Source organism: Aotus nancymaae, unplaced genomic scaffold, assembly GCF_030222135.1.
Source record: "Aotus nancymaae isolate 86718 unplaced genomic scaffold, 86718_ANA_hifiasm-v0.15.2.pri h1tg000015l_1, whole genome shotgun sequence".
Lineage (NCBI taxonomy): Eukaryota > Metazoa > Chordata > Mammalia > Primates > Aotidae > Aotus > Aotus nancymaae.
In genome coordinates this window covers 11,448,654-11,468,904 of record NW_026988427.1, presented here as the reverse complement: position 1 = coordinate 11,468,904, position 20,251 = coordinate 11,448,654, and the positions used below count along the sequence as shown (strand labels likewise).

At 47.8% G+C, this 20,251-nt stretch overlaps 1 protein-coding gene and 3 non-coding genes across 4 annotated transcripts; 3 read left to right on the top strand and 1 right to left on the bottom strand.

Annotated features, from left to right (window-relative positions):
* Window positions 1-331: 331 nt before the first annotated feature.
* LOC135275196 (U6 spliceosomal RNA) lies at window positions 332-438 on the bottom strand. Its single transcript, XR_010342894.1, has one exon. It is a non-coding gene; the product is annotated as a U6 spliceosomal RNA (small nuclear RNA).
* Window positions 439-13,163: 12,725 nt separating this feature from the next.
* On the top strand, window positions 13,164-19,190 carry RACK1 (receptor for activated C kinase 1). The gene is made up of 8 exons (XM_012451538.2): window positions 13,164-13,382; window positions 14,904-15,075; window positions 15,591-15,738; window positions 16,395-16,490; window positions 16,811-16,921; window positions 17,583-17,723; window positions 18,110-18,220; window positions 19,083-19,190. Exons 1-8 carry the CDS (start codon window positions 13,274-13,276, stop codon window positions 19,146-19,148), a joined length of 954 nt encoding a protein of 317 aa, XP_012306961.1. The 5' UTR covers window positions 13,164-13,273; the 3' UTR covers window positions 19,149-19,190.
* LOC135275206 (small nucleolar RNA SNORD95) lies at window positions 13,661-13,728 on the top strand. The gene has a single exon (XR_010342903.1). It is a non-coding gene; the product is annotated as a small nucleolar RNA SNORD95 (small nucleolar RNA).
* Window positions 15,350-15,428, top strand: LOC135275204 (small nucleolar RNA SNORD96 family). The gene has a single exon (XR_010342901.1). It is a non-coding gene; the product is annotated as a small nucleolar RNA SNORD96 family (small nucleolar RNA).
* Window positions 19,191-20,251: the final 1,061 nt, after the last annotated feature.

Here is a 20,251-nt window from a genome sequence, read left to right as displayed (position 1 = left end):
GTTTCTTAAAAGTCCATATTGACTTTACATGTTGTCATTTCTAATACTGATTTTTGATTTAAAAAAACTAAACAAAAAATAGTAAATTATTGTGCCATGAAGGCTATTCTCTAGGAAATTAATGAGGTCTCAGCATATAGTTTTCTAATAATCAGATTTAATTCTGAGGTAGGATTAGCAGTGCTTCTCTAACTTTAATAATCACAGACCTGCCTAGGAGATCGACATAAAATGAAGGTAACACTGCCTCTACTGCCAAAGAATCTAACTCAGCAGGACCGACAAAGGGCCAAGGATTTGTATTTGTATTTATTTATTTATTTATTTATTTTTAAATATGGAACGCTTCACGACTTTGCGTGTCATCCTTGTGCAGGGGCCATGCTAATCTTCTCTGTATCGTTCCAATTTTAGTATACGTGCTGCCGAAGCGAGTACGGATTTGTGTTTTTAACAGGTATTCCAGTGACAACACTTTGTAAAATACTGACATAAAAGTGTACAGACATTTATTGCAAGTCCTAGTATGTACGCATGTTTCTTAATTCAAAGCAGAAGTTTATCTGCACATACATAGGATATTTGGTACTTTCTTTTCTAACTTATCTCAAAATGGGAGTAAACAAAACATAAAGCTTGAATACGGATGCTCATATTTTGAATACCTTTGGAAAATAAGACATGAACTAAAAATAATCGCATACAGTTTACTGATTCTAATATAAAAGTACTGTAAGCAGCCGGTTGGGTTACATCTATAAAAGTTGTATGAATTTCACTCTAATGTGAACATCTCTTCCCACACATGCACACACTTAAATGCAGTCCAAATCGGCAACTCTGGATCCTCAATGAACGATAAACAAGTTAAACAAAGTAAAAAACAAAAAACAAATTTCAGTAAGATTACTTTGGTTTCTTAGGACTTTATGTTGTATCTTTCACTACAGCTAACAAATCTTTTTTTTTTTTAATTGCGTTTTAGGTTTTGGGGTACATGTGAAGAACATGCAAGATTGTTGCATAGGTACACACGGCAATGTGATTTGCTGCCTTCCTCCCCTTCACCTATATGTGGCATTTCTCCCCATGCTCTCTCTCCCCAACTCCCCATCCCCCGCTGTCCCTCCCCTATTTCCCCCCAACAGACCCCAGTGTATAGTGCTCCCCTCCCTGTGTCCATGTGTTCTCATTGTTCAACACCCGCCTATGAGTGAGAACATGCGGTATTTGATTTTGTGTTCTTCTGTCAGTTTGCTGAGAATAATGGTTTCCAGGTTCATCCATGTCCCTACAAAGGATGCGAACTCATCGTTTTTTATGGCTGCATAATATTCCATGGTGTATATGTGCCATATTTTCCCTGTCCAGTTTATCATCGATGGGCATTTGGGTTGGTTCCAGGTCTTCGCTATTGTAAACTGTGCTGCAATGAACATTTGTGTGCATGTGTCCTTATAGTAGAACGATTTGCAATCCTTTGGATATATACCCAGTAATGGGATTGCTGGGTCAAATGGAATTTCTATTTCTAGGTCCTTGAGGAATCGCCACACTGTCTTCCACAATGGTTGAACTAATTTGCACTCCCACCAACAGTGTAAAAGTGTTCCTATTTCTCCACATCCTCTCCAGCATCTGTTGTCTCCAGATTTTTTAATGATCGCCATTCTAACTGACATGAGATGGTATCTCAATGTAGTTTTGATTTGCATTTCTCTAATGACCAGTGATGATGAGCATTTTTTCATATGTTTGTTGGCCTCATGTATGTCTTCTTTTGTAAAGTATCTGTTTGTATCCCTCGCCCACTTTTGAATGGGCTTGTTTGTTTTTCTCTTGTAAATCTGTTTTAGTTCGTTGTAAATTCTGGATATCAGCCCTTTGTCAGATGGGTAAGCTGCAAAAATTTTTTCCCATTCTGTTGGTTGCCGATTCACTCTAATGACTGTTTCTTTTGCCGTGCAGAAGCTGTGGAGTTTGATTAGGTCCCATTTGTCTATTTTGGCTTTTGTTGCCAATGCTTTTGTTGTTTTGGTCATGAAGTCCTTGCCTACACCTATGTCCTGAATGCTTTTGCCTAGGTTTTCTTCTAGGATTTTTATGGTGTTAGGTCTTATGTTTAAGTCTTTAATCCATCTGGAGTTAATTTTAGTGTAAGGTGTCAGGAAGGGGTCCAGTTACTGCTTTCTGCACATGGCTAGCCAGTTTTCCCAACATCACTTATTAAACAGGGAATCCTTTCCCCATTGCTTGTTTTTGTCAGGTTTGTCAAAGATCGGATGGTTGTAGATATATTGTGTTGCCTCCGATGCCTCTGTTCTGTTCCATTGGTCTGTTTTGGTACCAGTACCATGCTGTTTTGATTACTGCAGCATAGTTTGAAGTCCAGTAGTGTGATGCCTTCCGCTTTCTTCTTTTTGCTTAGAATTGACTTGGCTATGCAGGCTCTCTTTTGGTTCCATATGAAGTTTAAGGTGGTTTTTTACAATTCTGTGAAGAAGGTCATTGGTAGCTTGATGGGGATAGCGTTGAATCTGTAAATTACTTTGGGCAGTATGGCCATTTTCACGATAGTGATTCTTCCTAACCATGAACATGGAATGTTTCTCCATCTGTTTGTGTCCTCTCTTATTTCGTTGAGCAGTGGTTTGTAGTTCTCCTTGAAGAGGTCCTTTACGTTCCCTGTTAGTTGTATTCCTAGGTATTTTATTTTCTTTGTAGCAATTGTGAATGGCAGTTCGTTCTTGATGTGGCTCTCTTTAAGTCTGTTATTGGTGTATAGGAATGCTTGTGATTTTTGCACATTGATTTTGTATCCTGAGACTTTGCTGAAGTTGCTTATCAGTTTCAGGAGATTTTGGGCTGAGATGATAGGGTCTTCTAGATATACAATCATGTCGTCTGCAAATAGAGACAATTTGACTTCCTCCTTTCCTAGTTGAATACCCTTTATTTCTTATTCTTGCCTGATTGCTCTGGCTAGAACTTCCAGTACTATATTGAATAGGAGTGGTGAGAGAGGGCATCCTTGTCTAGTGCCAGATTTCAAAGGGAATGCTGCCAGTTTTTGCCCATTCAGTATGATATTGGCTGTTGGTCTGTCATAAATAGCTTTTATTATTTTGAGACACATTCTGTCAATACCTAGTTTATTGAGGGTTTTTAGCATAAAGGGCTGTTGAATTTTGTCGAAGGCCTTCTCTGCATCAATTGAGATAATCATGTGGTTTTTGTCTTTGGTTCTGTTTATGTGGTGAATTACATTTATAGACTTGCGTATACTGAACCAGTCTTGCATCCCTGGGATGAATCCTACTTGATCATAGTGGATAAGCTTTTTGATGTGCTGTTGTAATCGGCTTGCCAGTATTTTATTGAAGATTTTTGCATCTATGTTCATCATGGATATTGGCCTGTAGTTTTCTTTTCTTGTTGAGTCTCTGCCAGGTTTTGGTATCAGGATGATGTTGGTCTCATAAAATGATTTGGGAAGGATTCCCTCTTTTTGGATTATTTGGAATATTTTCAGAAGGAATGGTACCTTTCTACCAGACATACAAAGTTCCTCTTTGTATGTCTGGTAGAATTCGGCTGTGAACCCATCTGGACCTGGGCTTTTTTTGGGTGGTAGGCTCTTAATTGCTGCCTCGACTTCAGACCTTGCTATTGGTCTATTCAGGGTTTCGGCTTCTTCCTGGTTTAGGCATGGGAGGAGGCAACTGTCCAGGAATTTATCCATTTCTTCCAGGTTTTCTAGTTTATGTGCATAGAGTTTTTTGTAATAATCTCTGATGATGGTTTGAATTTCTGTGGAATCTGTGGTGATATCCCCTTTATCATTTTTTATTGCATCTATTTGATTATTCTCTCTTTTCTTTTTTATTAATCTGGCTAGTGGTCTGTCTATTTTGTTGATCATTTTGAAAAACCAGCTCCTGGATTTATTGATGTTTTGAAGGGTTTTTCGTATCTCTATCTCCTTCAGTTCTGCTTTGATCTTAGTTATTTCTTGTCTTCTGCTAGGTTTTGAGTTTTTTTTGATCTTGCTCCTCTAGCTCTTTCAATTTTGATGATAGGGTGTCAATTTTAGATCTCTCCTTTCTTCTCATGTGGGCACTTATTGCTATATATTTTCCTCTGGAGACTGCTTTAAATGTGTCCCAGAGATTCTGGTATGTGGTGTCTTTGTTCTCGTTGGTTTCGAAGAACATCTTTATTTCTGCCTTCATTTCATTGTTTATCCAGTCAACATTCAAGAGAAAGTTGTTCAGTTTCCATGAAGCTGTGCGGTTCTGGGTTGGTTTCTGAATTCTGAGTTCTAACTTGATTGCACTGTGGTCTGAGAGACTGTTTGTTATGGTTTCCGTTCTTTTGCATTTGCTGAGGAGTGATTTACTTCCAATTATGTGGTCAATTTTAGAGTAGGTATGATGTGGTGCTGAGAAGAACGTATATTCTGTGGATTTGGGGTGGAGAGTTCTATAAATGTCTATTAGGTTTGCTTGTTCCAGGTCTGAGTTCAAGTCCTGGATATCCTTGTTAATTTTCTGTCTCGTTGATCTAATATTGACAATGGTGTGTTGAAGTCTCCCACTATTATTGTGTGGGAGTCTAAGTCTCTTTGTAAGTCATTAAGAACTTGCCTTATGTATCTGGGTGCTCCTGTATTAGGTGTGTATATATTTAGGATCATTAGCTCTTCTTGTTCCATTGATCCTTTTACCATTATGTAATATCCTTGTCTCTTTTGATCTTTGTTGCTTTAAAGTCTATTTTATCAGAGATGAGAATTGCAACTCCTGCTTTTTTTTGCTCTCCGTTTGCTTGGTAAATCTTCCTCCATCCCTTTATTTTGAGCCTTTGTGTATCCTTGCATGTGAGATGGGTTTCCTGGATACAGCACACTGATGGGGTTTGGCTTTTTATCCAATTTGCCAGTCTGTGTCTTTTGATTGGGGCATTTAGTCCATTTATGTTTAGGGTTAATATTGTTATGTATGAATTTGATCCTGCCATTTTGATGCTAGCCGGATGTTTTGTCCATTGGTTGATGCAGATTCTTCATTGTGTTGATGCTCTTTACCATTTCGTGTGTTTTTGGAGTGGCTGGTACTGGTTGTTCTTTTCTATGTGTAGTGCCTCTTTCAGGAGCTCTTGTAAAGCAGGTCTGGTGGTGATGAAATCTCTGAGTACTTGCTTGTTAACAAAGGATTTTATTTTTCCTTCACTTATGAAGCTTAGTTTGGCTGGATATGAAATTCTGGGTTGAAAGTTCTTTTCTTTAAGGATGTTGAATATCGGTCCCCACTCTCTTCTGGCTTGTAGAGTTTCTGCTGAGAGATCTGCTGTGAGTCTGATGGGCTTCCCTTTGTGGGTAACCCGACCTTTCTCTCTGGCCGCCCTTAGCATTTTCTCCTTCATTTCAACCCTGGTGAATCTGACGATTATGTGCCTTGGGGTTGCTCTTCTAGAGGAATATCTTTGTGGTATTCTCTGTATTTCCTGGACTTGAATATTGGCCTGCCTTGCTAGGTTGGGGACGTTTTCCTGGATAATATCCTGAAGAGTAGTTTCCAGCTTGGTTTCATTCTCTCCATCACATTCAGGTACACCTATTAAACATAAATTAGGTCTTTTCACATAGTCCCATATTTCTTGGAGACTTTGTTCATTCCTTTTTACCCTTTTTTCTCTAATCTTGCCATCTTGTTTTATTTCATTGAGTTGATCTTCGACCTCTGATATCCTTTCTTCTGCTTGGTCAGTTTGGCTGTTGAAACTTGTGCATGCTTCGTGAAGTTCTCGTGTTGTGTTTTTCAGCTCCAATTCACTTATATTCGTCTCTAAGTTGTTTATTCTCATTAGCATTTCGTCAAATCTTTTTTCAGTGCTCTTAGTTTCTTTGCGTTGGGTTAGAACATGTTCTTTTAGCTCACAGAAGTTTCTTATTACCCACCTTGTGAAGCCTGATTCTGTCAGTTCATCACACTCATTCTCCATCCAGCCTTGTTCCCTTGCTGGTGAGGAGTTGTGATCCCTTGTAGGAGGAGAGGTGTCCTGGTTTCGGGTGTTTTCATCCTTTTTGTGCTGGTTTCTTCCCATCTTTGTTTATTTATCCACCTGTCGTCTTTGTAGTTGTTGATTTTGAGATTGGGTCTCTGAGTGGACATCCAGTTTGTTGATGATGAAGTTATTTCTTTCTGTTTCTTAGTTTTCCTTCTACCAGTCAGGCCCCTCTGCTGTAGGACTGCTGAGGTCCACTCCAGGCCTTGCTTGCCTGGGGATCGCCTGCAGCAGCTGCAGAACAGTAAGGATTGCTGCTAGTTTCTTCTTCTGCCATCTTTGTCCCTGAAGGATACCCACCTGATGTCAGTCTGAGCTCTCTTTTATGAGATGACTCTTTGGATATACGGGGGTCAGGGAGCTGCTTGAGGAGACAGTCTGTCTTTTATAGGAGCTCAACTGCTGAGCTGTGAGCTCCATTGTTCATTCAGAGCTGCTGGGCAGGTACGTTTAAGTCTGCTGCAGCAGAACTCATAAACCCCCCTTTTTTTCCCAGGTGCTCTGTCCCGGGGAGTTAGGGCTGTATTTATGAGTTTCTGTTGTGCTGCTGCCTTTTTCCAGGGCTGCCCTACCCAGTGAGGTGGCAGCCTAGTCACTGTCTGCCTGCAGAGGCTTTGCTGAGCTGCTGTGGGCTCTGCCCGGTCGCCGTGTGAACTTCCCTGCAGTCCTGTTTATATGGGTATAGTTAGAACTGCCTCAGCAATGGCAGCCCACCTCTATAATGGTAGACTCTCTCTGTAATGGCGGGCTGCCTCGGCAATGGCAAACTACCCCCGTAGTGGTGGACTGCCTCAGTAATGGCGGACGCCTCTCCCCCACAAAACTGGACCGTCCCAGGTTCAGCTGTGCTTGCTGTGAAACTCTCAATCCAGAGTGTTTCAGATTGCTGTTTTTTTGTGGGGGTGGGACCAGCCAAGCCTGATCACCTGGCTCCCTGCCTCAGAGCCTTTTTTTTTTTTTTTAGTTGAACGGTCGAATATCTCCCGGGTGTTCCAGTTGCCTGTTGAAAAGGTGCTGGAATCTGTGTGATTTCCCATGTGGCGACCCACTGCACTGGCTAAACAGCCGCGCTGAGAGTCGTGGCGCTTTTTTGCCTGGGAATCTCCTGGCCTAGCTCCCCGTTTCAGTCCCCTTTTTAATCAGATGAATGGGAGACTCTGTCTGCCAGGAGCTCCAATCACCAGCTAAAATGGCTCCCGGACCTGTGTATTTTGTACGGAGAATCGCCACACTGAGGCACTGGCCAAAACAGCTATGCAGCTGAAACAGCTGTGCCAGCCAAAACAGCTGCATTGGCAACCTGTGGGGCTCTTCTGCCTGGGAATCTCCTGGTCTGTGGGCAATAAAAATCCATCTGGAAATGCGGCATCCACTCACCCTCTGCGCTTTCGCTGGGAGCGGCAATCCTGAGCTGCTCCTAATTGGCCATCTTGGATCTGTCCAAATCACATTTTTTTTTAAAGCTAATGACCAGGCTGGGCAACATGGTGAAACCCTGTCTCTACCAAAAAAGACAAAAATTAGCCAGGCATGGTGGCACATGCCTGTAGTCTCAGCTACACAGGAGACAGGTGGGAGAATTACCTGAACCCAGGAGGCAGAGGTTGCTGTGAGCCAAGATAGCACCACTACCCTCCAGCCTGGGCAACAGAGTGAGATCCTGTCTCAAAAACCAAAACAAAATGAAGATATCACTAATCTCTTTGTCAGATTTGTTCCAGGAACTTATTTAATTTCACAGCCCCCCTCACTAGGAGTAGAACAGCAACCTATACTTGTACTCCTGTTTCCTGGTCTCCAAACTTTTTGTGAGTATTTTTTTTTTCGTTTTTTTGAGACAGGATCTTGCCCTGTCACCCAGGCTGGAGTTTAGTGATGTGATCATGGCTCACTGCAGCCTCCAACTTCAGGGCTCAAGCAATCCTCCTGTCTCAGCCTCCTAAGTAGCTGGGACTACAAGTGTGCAACACCATGCCCGGTTAATGTTTTTAAAAAAATTTAGAGATAGGGTCTCTCTGTGTTAGTTAGTCTTGGAACACCTTAGCTCAAGCGATCCTCCCATCTCAGCCTTCGAAAGTGCTGGGATTACAGATGTGAGCTGTACTCAGCCAAATAGCTCCTATATACAGAGCCCAATTCTAGACACTGGAGTGAAGGAAGTAGTGTAGGGATGAGAGAGGACTGGAAGAGGTTCCACCCCTTAATCATAAGGTCTCTGGTAAGTACTCAGTCCCTTTTTTAGCGCCACTTCATAGGACCCTCTTGTACAGCACCTCGGCCTTTGGCTCGACTCATCTGTTTTGATTACTGCGGTAGCTTCTTAACTCTTGTTTCTAGTTTTACTCCTCCAACCTAGCCTCCACCCTGACAGTAAATGCTTTTAGCAGGTAGCAATAATAATTTGTTCTAAAAAAAGTAGTCTAGGCAGGACAGTGCTGAGATCAAACTCTTACAGAGACTACTCTAGGCTTCAGGACAAAATCCAGGCCCCTTAGCACCAAGTGCCATCCTGACTGGGGCTCCTTGCGCCTCAGGGGTTTCACTCCCTCCTGAGGGTACCTCTCAAAGCTATCCCTCCCTAACCTCTGCACCTATACTGCCTGGAACACCCTTCCTTTAACTGCTTGACCTTACTTTTCAACCCATGAGGCTGGCCCCCAAAATCAGAATCTTCCACAGGCCAAACCCTCTACTGGGTGATGAGAATGCAACACTGAGCAGAAACAGAGCAGTCCCTGTCCTCAGGGCACCGAGAAACCTGAGGGATAAGAAGGACCAGTACACAGTACACCACTGTGAAAGCATGAAACAAACGTGACCTAGACCTGGGGGTCCCAGAGGCTTCCCTGAGCTGGCAACCTAAGCTGACACCCCCAAGGAAGCTTAGATTCAACCAAGAGGGTTGGGGAGGGATGTGATGGGCCTTCCAGGCAGAACAATGTGTGTTCTGCGTGGGAAAGAATGAGTTTGGAGGATGGGGGGAGGGCCTGTATGGCCACAAAACACAGAGTATGGGACACGCCAGAGGCAGCCACACTGATTCTGCAAGGAGACGGTAAAGATTTTGGCTATCAACTTAAAGTACATGGGAAAGCCTCCTGCCCGGAGTTTTAGCTGGCAGTCAGCAGGCCCCCTGGTCCTGGCCACTCACCTTTCCTTCAGCCTCACCTCAGCATTCAAGGGAAAACCTGCCACCCCACAAGCCCTCCAGGGTCTGGAATGCTGGCAGGAGGGGATGGATGCCGCTGCTCCTGGAGAAAAGGGCCGCTGGCAGGGAAGCCTGAAGGGCTCGTTCCAAGTGTACAGGTCCCGTGGACTCCTCCCAGAAAAAGAATGGTGAGACGGGCTTTCATAGAAGCGTCTCTCCAGTTTCTCCTTGGGACTCTCACTTTGTGTCGAATGCAAGTGCTGCCCCTGGGCCCTGACACGGTAGACGGGAGGCAGCCTGGGGGCCTGGAGAAGTGGCGAGACCCAGGGGAACGGTGGACTCAGGAAGGGTCCTGCCAACAGGGCGTGGGCTGGCCTCGGGGGCTTCCCCAAAAGGCAGGTGAGAGCCTCCAGCAGGCTTCCCACCCCCGTGAGGCTGGAGGAGAGGCCTCCCGGAGGAGGAGGAGGAGGCCGGCAAGCCCGGCGGGCGCAGGCGCGTGTAGACTTCGGGTGGGAAGCGCGTGGCTGACTCAGCCTCCTACAGCGGCGGCAGGACGTCATCCTCGCCGGAAGGGGCCGGGCCCCCTTTGCCGACCCAGAGCCAACCCAGCGGTCCCTCCTGGAGAAGCGGGAGCCGCCGGCTGCAGCCCACGGCGCGTGCCTCTGCCGAGAACAGCGGGCGCAGACGGGGCACGGCTGCAGCTGGTGCCCGACGGGAGAGGCGGCCGCTCCACCTCGGGCCGCAGGGTCGAGGCCACTGTCTTCTCCTTCCGCTCAGGGCTGACCTTCAGTGACCCCGTAGCCCGCGGGTATCCCCGGGGGGCGGTAGCGGGTGGAGGGAAACTCCGAAGGGAAAGCCGAGCCCTGCAGGGTCCGGTCGCCGGAAAGTCCTCCACACGGTCCGCCCTCCCTCTCCCGGGGCTGCCATCGCCATCGGGGTCCACGCGGCTCCAAGGCAAAGCCCCAGGTGCCCCCAAAGCCCCATAGCAGGGGCGCTGCCGGAATCGCCTGTTTTCAGGGCAAGGGAAGGGGCGGGTAGAGGCCGGAGCACTGCCCAGGTCTGCGGGGAAAGAGGGAGGCCCCGGGCCGGGCGGGAAAGAGAACGGGGCGCGGCCGGCTGGGCAGGCCATGGCGACCTCCTGCTTTCGGAACCCGCGGCGTGGGAGAGTCCTCTTCTTGGGCCTCCGCGGGGGACCCGGAGGGAGGTTCGTGTTAGACCCGGACTTCTGAGGAACCTTCACAGGCTCACGCCTGTGGTCCCGGCACTTCGTGAGGCCCAGGCGGGTGGATCTCGAGGCCAGGAGACAAAGACCATTCTGACCGACACGGTGAAACCCCGTCTCCACTAAAAATACAAAAAAACTAACCGGGCGTGGTGGCGCGCGCCTGTAGTCCCAGCTGCCCGGGAGGCTGAGGCTGGAGAATTGCTTGAATCCGGGAGGAGGAGGTTGCGGTGAGCCGAGATCGCGCCACTGCACTCCAGCCTGGGGGACGTGCAAGACTTCGTCTCCAAAAAAATAAAAAAAAAAAGAATAAGGTTTCTCGAAAAGAAAAAAATGTAACAGTGTGATATAGCGCTGATGGCGGCCGGGAACGGAGGAACTGCCTGTTCTCGAGGGCAAAGTGGAACTCCTCGGCGTTTTAGGTCCCCAACCCGGGAACCCCTCGCACGGCGAATCTCAGTCCACAGCGGGCGGCGGGTGAGGTAGTTCATCTATTTGTGCCCGAGAGCTCAGGGAGGCGCTGGTGTGACCCGAGTCGGGGACAGCAGGCTGTTTAGCGGGTGGGTGAAGGTAGGCGTCTTCCATGACCACCACGGAAACAAAACACCTGGGTCGGGATTTAGTCCCGTATTGGAAAAGCAAAAGAACAGTCAGCTGGGGGTGCCGGGGAGGCAGGTGATGTACAAACCTGGAACCCTTAGGATGGTCCACAGAATGCGGAGGAGCACAGCCAGGACAGCGTCCCGCGACATCCAAGGAAGACTGGGCAGAAGGCAGGGGAATCTGCCAGGGACCAGGCGAGCAAGCCGTTTCAGGGAGGGATCCTGGCCTTCTCTGCACACCTGGATGTCTGTGGCCTACGGCGGCCCTGCCACCATCCCTGTCTCCTGCCCTTCCGCAGGCTTGTTAGCCGACATTGCCAAGGTTCTTCTCCAGGCCTTCAAGGCCCTAGGTTAACTGCGCCCTCCATTTCACTGCTGTGTCCTCAGCCCCTCCACACTGCAGCTCAGTACGTTGGCGCTAACTCTTCCCTCTGATGGAAACATTTTTGCCCCATGTGACTTCCCTCCTACAGGAACGTTATTCTCTCATATACCCACAGGGCTGTCCCCGCGTGTCTGCTGTTGTCATCTCCCCTCTTCACATACCATAGGAAGTAAACTGCAAGCAAAACAAACCAGGGATCCCCCTGTGTCTTGTTCACAGCTGTGTCCCCAAGAGCTAAAACAAGTGCTGGTACCCAGGAGGTGCTCATTCGGTTTCACAGGATCTGCTCTGCCAGACGTGGTTCCGGGCGCTTTACATTTGCTGCTTTATTTTCCACGCCACCATGTCATGTAGATACTAATGTTATTTCCAATCTCATTTCACAGATAAGAAATGAGAGTTGATAGATACCACAAAGAGTATATACTTACGTATGATGCCCCCTTTATTTTGCATGGGTGTTGGTGGCTGCTATCATCCTGATCTGTGCCCCTGTTTAAAACTACTTGAATAGACACGCTGCCAGTACTGTCTCTTATAGTCAGAGGTGTGTGAGCATGGAAGGCGTCACTTACTTACATTCCTGCGGTTAAGCGGAAGGCAGAAGGACAGCTAGGTACCCATGTTCCACCGCTTCCCTGTCTGGGGCACATCTTTCAGGGCACACCTGGACCCCAAGACCCCTGGGCTTTTGTGTGCAGTGGCTGGGCTCAGAGAGAGCTTTCCACTAGGCATCCCCAGAAGTCAGAACCTTAAGGTCCTCCTTTGGGCATTTCCATTTCTGCGAGAGCTTCCCGCGTTTTGGCCTAGACAGGAACGGATTGGCACTCTAGCAACACACAGGCCAATTTTTACTTTATTGTTTTAATATGTATATATTTATTTGAGATGAAATGCCCAGGCTGGAGTGCAGTGGCACGATCGCGGCTGACTGCAACCTCTGCCTCCCAGGTTCAAGGGGTTCTCCTGCCTCAGCCTCCCAAGTAGCTGGGATTACAGGCACACGCTACCCTGCCTGGCTAATTTTTTTTCTTTTATTTATTTATTTGGTAAAGAGGTTGCATCATGTTAGCCAGGCTAGTCACGAACTTCTGACCTCAAGTGATCCGCCCTCCTCGTCCTCCCAAAGTGGCAAAGATTACGGGCATGAGCCACCATGCCCGCCCCAAACAGACCAATTTTTAGTTCATCCAGAGTAACCCTCTCCTACCTTAGTCCAGCCTGGACTAGGATTCAGTGTGCATCAGAACAAAAACTTCTTGGGAGAACAGCCCTTGCGGGAGCACAGTTTTAAAATTTATTTAGTTAATTTTTAAAACTTTAATACTATACTTTTTAAATCGCTATCGCTACCCACGAGAGTGAACTCAAAATTAAGCTCGCCCGGGGTGAGCTCGCCCCCTCCCCGCACCAAGTGGAAGAGGCGGAGCTCGCGCAGGCCACACAGGGGCGGGGAAGCCGCCAGGCGGTCCTCATGGGAATGCGCCGTACACATAACCTCTTTCCCTTCACATTCTACAGCACACTTGAGAAGCCGTTTTAAACACTTAAGTGTGCTTGTTTCAGAATGTATTTGTACAGCGCTTCCAGATTATGTTGTACGGAAGAGGGGACTGTGATGCCGTGCAATTGCCCTTCGCCTTTTGCACTACGGGGCGCCGCCATCTTGAGCGGAGGCGTAGCAAAGGGCTCGCCATTTTGTTTGGTCGGACGGGTATTTCCGGTTCCGGCGGGGGTCGGCTCGCTCTCTTTCACTGCAAGGCGGCGGCGGGAGTGGCTGTGGTGCTGGTTTCTCTGAGCCATCCGGTGCCATCCTCGTCGGTGCAGCGGCACACGCGCTCTCCGCCGCCATGACTGAGCAGATGACCCTTCGTGGCACCCTCAAGGGCCACAACGGCTGGGTAACACAGATCGCTACTACTCCTCAGTTCCCGGACATGATCCTATCCGCCTCTCGAGGTACGGGCTAAGGTAGCTGGCAGGGCTGGGGGATTCGGCGTGTCGCGTGACGGCCCAGTGGCGCGCGAGTTGGCGGGGACTGGCAGACTTTTCTGCCCCAGTGTGAGTTGGGGGTTGCGGACCCGAGCCTAGGCCTCAGCCCGGGCGACTCACTTTGCAGATGAGGACCTAGACGTGTATCAGCTCGTAGCTGCTAGGAGGGCTGGAGAGTTGGGAACTTTTAAAATAAATCTTCTGCCTTCCCTTTCCTAATATGGCCAGGGGGCTACGGGCTGGGCGGGGCGGTGATGAGTCCAACATGCCATCTGAGTGTCGGTGCTGAAATCCAGAGGCTGTTTCTGAGCTACCGCCCGGCGCGAGGCTCTCGGGGAGACGGGTGGACTCCAGAAGACCTCGTGGCTCAAGTCTCGGCCTACCCGTTCTCCCCTGGTTCTCCCCATCCCCATCCCTGTGTGCCTGACGGCATTCAGACGCTTCTTAGGCATTCCGTTTGCTCCTACGCTATTAAGAACTGTCTGACCCTTGAATCATGCCTGCCTGTTAATCGTAAAATTTGTTGAGTGGAACAGGTTTCAGTGAAAGCATCCAATCCTGTGGCGCTTAAAGTGGCTTTTCCAGCGTTCATTTCTACATTTCTGTCGGCCCTCAGAGGTGGGCACAGGAGGCCCCCAGCTACTGAACGGCCACAGACTTGCTGTGCATTCGGTTGCAGAGAAGACCCGTCTCGGGAAAGGGTGTCTATAATTTCTGGCACCTGGATTAAGTTCTCAGGATACAGGCCGAGGCGGGTTGATCACTTGAGGTCAGGAATTCGAGACTAGCCTGGCCAGCCCTGTCTATAGTTTAAAAAAAAAAAAAAAAAAAAATTAGCGGGGCATGCTGGCGGGCACCTGTGATCCTAGCTGTGGAGGCTGAGTCAGGAGAATCGCTTGAACCCAGGAGGTGGAGGTTGTGGTGAGCCGAGATCACTACACTCCAACCTGGGCACAGAAAAAAAAAAAGCGGGATGCGGTGGCTCACACCTGTAATCCCAGCACTTTGGGAGGCTGAGGTGGGTGGATTGCCTGAGGTCAGGAGTTTGAGACCAACCTGGCCAACATAGTGAAACCCTGTCTCTACTAAAAATACAAAAAGTTGGCGGGGTGTGGGGGCGGGTGCCTGTAATCCCAGCTAGGAGGGAAGCTGAGGCAGGAGAATTGATTCAGCCTGGGAGGCGGACGTTGCAGTAAGCCGGGATCCTGAGATCATGCCGTTGCACTCCAGCCTGGGCAACAACAGTGAAACTACATCCAAAAACAAAGTTATCAGGGTACAGTTTAGCTCTACCTGCGTTTTTAGTCTGGAATAGAGCCACTCGGTCCTGGCCTAGTAACTGGCCTTGTGGCCTGCTGTTCCCATTCCTCCGTAAGTGTCCTTAGTTGTTGTTAACCCACTGATGACCTTGACACTTAGTGAATTATCCAGTGTGTTAAGAAACGGGCTGCAGGTTCCTCACTGGTTTTTCTGTTTTACCTCCTTTAGACAAGACCATCATCATGTGGAAACTGACCAGGGATGAGACCAACTATGGAATCCCTCAGCGCGCTCTGCGAGGCCACTCCCACTTTGTTAGTGATGTGGTTATCTCCTCAGATGGCCAGTTTGCCCTCTCAGGCTCCTGGGATGGAACCCTGCGCCTCTGGGATCTCACAACGCAAGTAGCTGCTCACTTAGCTCCGGGGCATTGGGAAAAATCTGGGCAGAAATGAGGTGGATGCAATTGGCTGGTTTCCCAGGGGAGAGCCAGTCCATTTGGGAACTGGAAAGCAGGGCACACCTACGGAAGACGTTTGGCCTCCCTCCCACATTACTCAGTGTTGCTGAGGAGCGTGGTTGAATGTTTTTGCCAGGTGCAACAGTCTTGAGTAGACAACAGTTTGAACATGTTTTGCCTTGAAAGCTCAGCTAATTGGCAGATGGAATTAGAGGGTCCTGGTGATGACAGATGACATTGTCAGCCAATCCCTATGGGGGAGTGAGGACATGTCCTGCAATTCTGAAGGGATTCTCTGTCATATACTCAGTCAAGGGCTTGCTGTGATCAGAGCCATGTCCAGGGTTGTGTGAATGATGCAATGAGATAGAGACAAGGCCTAGGATAGGAAATCAGTCTGACTGTTGAATGAGAATGTTTGCTCAGTCTGAGAATGACAAAGTCGTCCTTCTCAGGGGCACCACCACGAGGCGATTTGTGGGCCATACCAAGGATGTGCTGAGTGTGGCCTTCTCCTCTGACAACCGGCAGATTGTCTCTGGATCTCGAGATAAAACCATCAAGCTATGGAATACCCTGGGTGTGTGCAAATACACTGTCCAGGTAAAGTGAGGGCACGGTCAGAGAGCACGTGTCTGAGGTTCTCTCCCACCCTTGTCTGGGCTGGGCTCATTCCTGTAATCCTGACTCTTTGGTAGTCCAAGGTGGGAGGTTTGCTTGAGGACAGGAGAGCAGCCTAGCCAACATACTGAGACCCCCATCTCTGGATTTTGTGTCTACTTTTGTTTTTTGTTGTTCTTCTGAGGCGGAGTTTCACTTGTTGCCCAGGCTGGGTGCAATGGCACAATCTTGGCTTACTGCAGCCTCCATCTCCTGGGTTCAAACAATCCCCTGCCTCAGCCTCCCAAGTAGCCGGGATTATAGGTGCCTGCCACCACACCCAGCTGATTCTCGTATTTTTGGTAGAGAGGGTTTCACCATGTTGGCCAGGCGGGTTTGGAACTCCTGACCTAAGGAGATCCACCTACCTCAGCCTCCCCAAGTGCTGGGATTACAGGCATTGAGCCACTGCACCCAGACCCCATCTCTAAATTAAAAAAAAAAAAAACTGTCTTGTCTAGAATCTAAAGGGATTCTGTTGAGCTTAAAGGTTCTCGCTCTGGGTTTTTGAAAGGTGCTGTCAGCCATCATCCTACTGGAAGGTCTAGCATTTCACAGGATCGGACTGTTTCCACTTATTTCCTTTTCATCCACTGTAGGATGAGAGCCACTCAGAGTGGGTGTCTTGTGTCCGCTTCTCGCCCAACAGCAGCAACCCTATCATTGTCTCCTGCGGCTGGGACAAGCTGGTCAAGGTGAGCTTCGAGCCAGAGCAGGGGCTTTACCAGTCAGGGTGTGCTCCCAGGTGGTCATAGGCTCCAGCTCCTGTGTAAAGCTTTACAGATTCCCTCAGTTGACTCTCTCTTGTTACATGATCTGAAGAAGCTAATTGATGTCTCTTGTAAGTCCGGACACAGCACTGGGTATGTGTCATAATGTAACTTTAAGTGGCCAGGATGTGTTACTGAATGATAAATGGCTATTGTATCCGGGAATGCCAAGCCCTTTTTTCTTGGGCCTGACCCTAGCTGATCCAGAGCTAGGATGTTCACCTGTCAATGTCATATTTATGCAGGTATGGAACCTGGCTAACTGCAAGCTGAAGACCAACCACATTGGCCACACAGGCTATCTGAACACAGTGACTGTCTCTCCAGATGGATCCCTCTGTGCTTCTGGAGGCAAGGTATTTGGGGGCTAGGAGTCTCCTATTCAGTGAAAGACGGTGTCACGGAAGGAGCACTGAACCAGCATCTCTACCATAAAATGACAAACATTAGCCAAGATGGTTTTAGGATAATGAGATGATGACAATCTGAGAATATGTTTCCAAAGATTACTATTCAGCAAATGACAGTTAAGGCATACTGTCTAGAAGAAAAAGTTGGGTTGTTTTTTAGAGACGGAATTTTGCTCTTTTTGCCCATTCTGGAGTGCAATGGTGCGATCTTGGCTCACCACAACCTCTACCTCCTGGGTTCAAGCAGTTCTCCTGCCTCAGCCTCCCAAAGTGCTGGGATTACAGGCATGAGCCACTGTGCCCGGCTGAAAAAAGATTATTTTCTATGAAGTTGGTTTCTTGAAGCAATTGATGAGATCGAGATCCTAGTTTTCAGAAGTGATTACAGTGTTTATGGAAATTGGGAGGGTTTTTACTGATACAGTTGGTAAGGTCTTGTGTTAAAAGAAAGGCTTATGGAAATAAATTGGTACTTGAATCATTAGCTTTCAAGAAACCTGGGCTAATGGAACACAGGTAAGAACTGATTCTGATGGAATCTTGAGATGGGCAGGATTAACATCTGGAAGAGGTCGCGGTGTCCTGATTAACCTACCTGTTTGCCCAGGATGGCCAGGCCATGTTATGGGATCTCAACGAAGGCAAGCACCTTTACACCCTAGATGGTGGGGACATCATCAACGCCCTATGCTTCAGCCCTAACCGCTACTGGCTCTGTGCTGCCACAGGCCCCAGCATCAAGATTTGGGTAAGTGTGGATTACAGTTGACTGAGTACCTGGCTACACTCTCTAAGCCCTGACAATGTTTTGGTTACTGTATATAGCATCTGATTCCAATGTGGCGGCTAAGCTTACTCAACATCCACAATTGACATCTGGATAACTCCTTGTTGTGGAGTGCTGTGCTGTCCATTTTAGGATGTTTAACAGCATTTCCAGCATCTACTAGATGCCAGTAGCAAACCACCCTTCCACTAAGGGCAACTAAAAATGCATCTAGGCATTGATAACATGTACCCTAGGGGGCAAAATCATCCCTTTAGAACTTGAAAATCTTGAGTTATAAAGGAGCTTTTAAGAGGGGAGTCCATGATTGGTAAAAGTGTTAAGGGTGCTTTTGCCCTGTTCCCCAGGATTTAGAGGGGAAGATCATTGTAGACGAACTGAAGCAGGAGGTTATCAGCACCAGCAGCAAGGCAGAACCACCCCAGTGCACCTCCCTGGCCTGGTCTGCTGACGGCCAGGTAAGTGGGTCTGTCCTCCCAGGTAACTTGGCCAACGACTTTTCTCCCTCATTCTGTTAGTGTTATCTAGTCTGTCAGACACAAGAGCAGTGTCTCTGGCATTAAGTGAAATGACAGCATAAGCATAATGCCCTAATTTGCCATGCCAGTGAGTATGTTTCTGCATCAGAGGGGAGATTGATCTGGAGGGCAGTGGCTATCAGCTTTCAGTTAATACCTTGATTAATCTTACCAGTTTTCAAATGTCTAGATCCTTATCACCAGCTGTTTCTTCCTCAAGGAATACATAAGCACCACTTACATAATCTGACTGTTAAAAAGAGAGGGTTTTTTCTTTTTCTTTTTGAGACAGAGTCTCACTTTCTTGCCAGGCTGGAGTGCAGTGGCATGATCCCAGCACATTGCAACCTCCATCTCCCGGGTTCAAGTGGTTCTCCTGCCTCAGCTTCCTAAGTAGTCGGGCCTACAGGCGTGTACCACCACACCCAGCTGCTTTCTGTATTTTTTAGTAGAGGTGGGGCTTCACCATGTTGGCCAAGATGGTCTTCATCTCTTGACCTTGTGATCTGCCCGCCTTGGCCTCCCAAAGTGCTGAGATTACAGGCATGAGCCACTGTGCCCAGCCAAGAGAGGAGTTTCTTATAGTCACCCCAGCATGGTGACACATGCCTATACGAGCTGGGGTGAGGGGATCACTTGAATTGCAGGGCCTCAAGCCTGCCCTGAGCCAGGACTTCGCCACTGCACTGGAGTCTGGACGATGGAGCAAGACTCTTTCAAAAAAGCCACTTGTGCTTAATGTAGTGAGACTGTAGAGTTTATGATGCCACCCTGACCTGTCATTGTCATTTCTCCCCTGCAGACCCTCTTTGCTGGCTACACAGACAACCTGGTGCGAGTGTGGCAGGTGACCATCGGCACCCGCTAGAACTTCGTGGCGCAGCTTCACAAATTAAAGAAAAGAACTGGCTTTTCTGACTTTTAGAAAGTTTTTTTTTCTCTTAAAAGCAAAAGGCTTTATCCTATCTATATTGCTTACGCATGAAGTTTGCGCTAGCAAGTTGGACACAAGGTATGGACTAAGTAAACAAGGCTTTGAGGGGGAAGGGGAGCTAAGTTCTCCGGATTGGGGTAGCGTAAGGTGGGATGTTTATGAGAAACCACAGCATTTTCCCTGAACCTAAACCCTATCAGTGTACTACCTATCAGGTGCAGATCATCAGGGCCTACCTTCAACCTGGGGAACGTTCTTGAGGGAAAGGACTGATTATTTCAAGGTGGTTGCAGTCAATTTTTAGGAAAAGCAGACTCCTCACGTCCAACCCGTGACGCATAAGAAAGGAACAAAGATGAATCCTCATTCCTCTAAAGACTTGAATATGATTCAGAAAACTTCTTAAGCTTGGCCTAGCAGTCTCTATCAACTTGGTCTTTGAGGAAAATAAGAGGTTTTTTGTTGTGGTTTTTTTTTGTTTGTTTGTTTTTTGAGACAGGAGTTTTGCTCTTGCCCAGGCTGGAGTGCAGTGGCATGATCTCAGCTTGGTACAGCCTCCTGAGTAGCTGGGATTACAGGCGCACATAACTACACCAGCTAACTTTTGTATTTTTCAGTAGAGACAGGGTTTTGCCATGTTGGCCTGGCTGGTCCAGAACTCCCAGCCCCAAGTGATCTTGCCATCTCAGCCTCCCAAAGGGTGGGGATTATAGGCGTGAGCCACCACGCCTGTCTGGGTTTTTAATTCTTCAACTCTCACCAGAAAAACCTGCAGACTGATCACAACTTGTTTATTCCTCATAATTACAGGTTAAAAGTTTTGGGGTGGTAAGAAAGTATTCATAAACGTAACCATAAAGTTGGCCCTACTAAACATTTCCACTGCTGCTATAACCTGGCCCTCAAGAGGATAGATGCCTTGTGAAAGGCCAGAAGTCAGCTGTTAACTACAATTAATTAGCTTCAGATAGAAAACTCAGGGATGGGATGGCTCAAATTATGGCTGAGACCCCACCGCCCTTGAGGTTTTCTCCGCA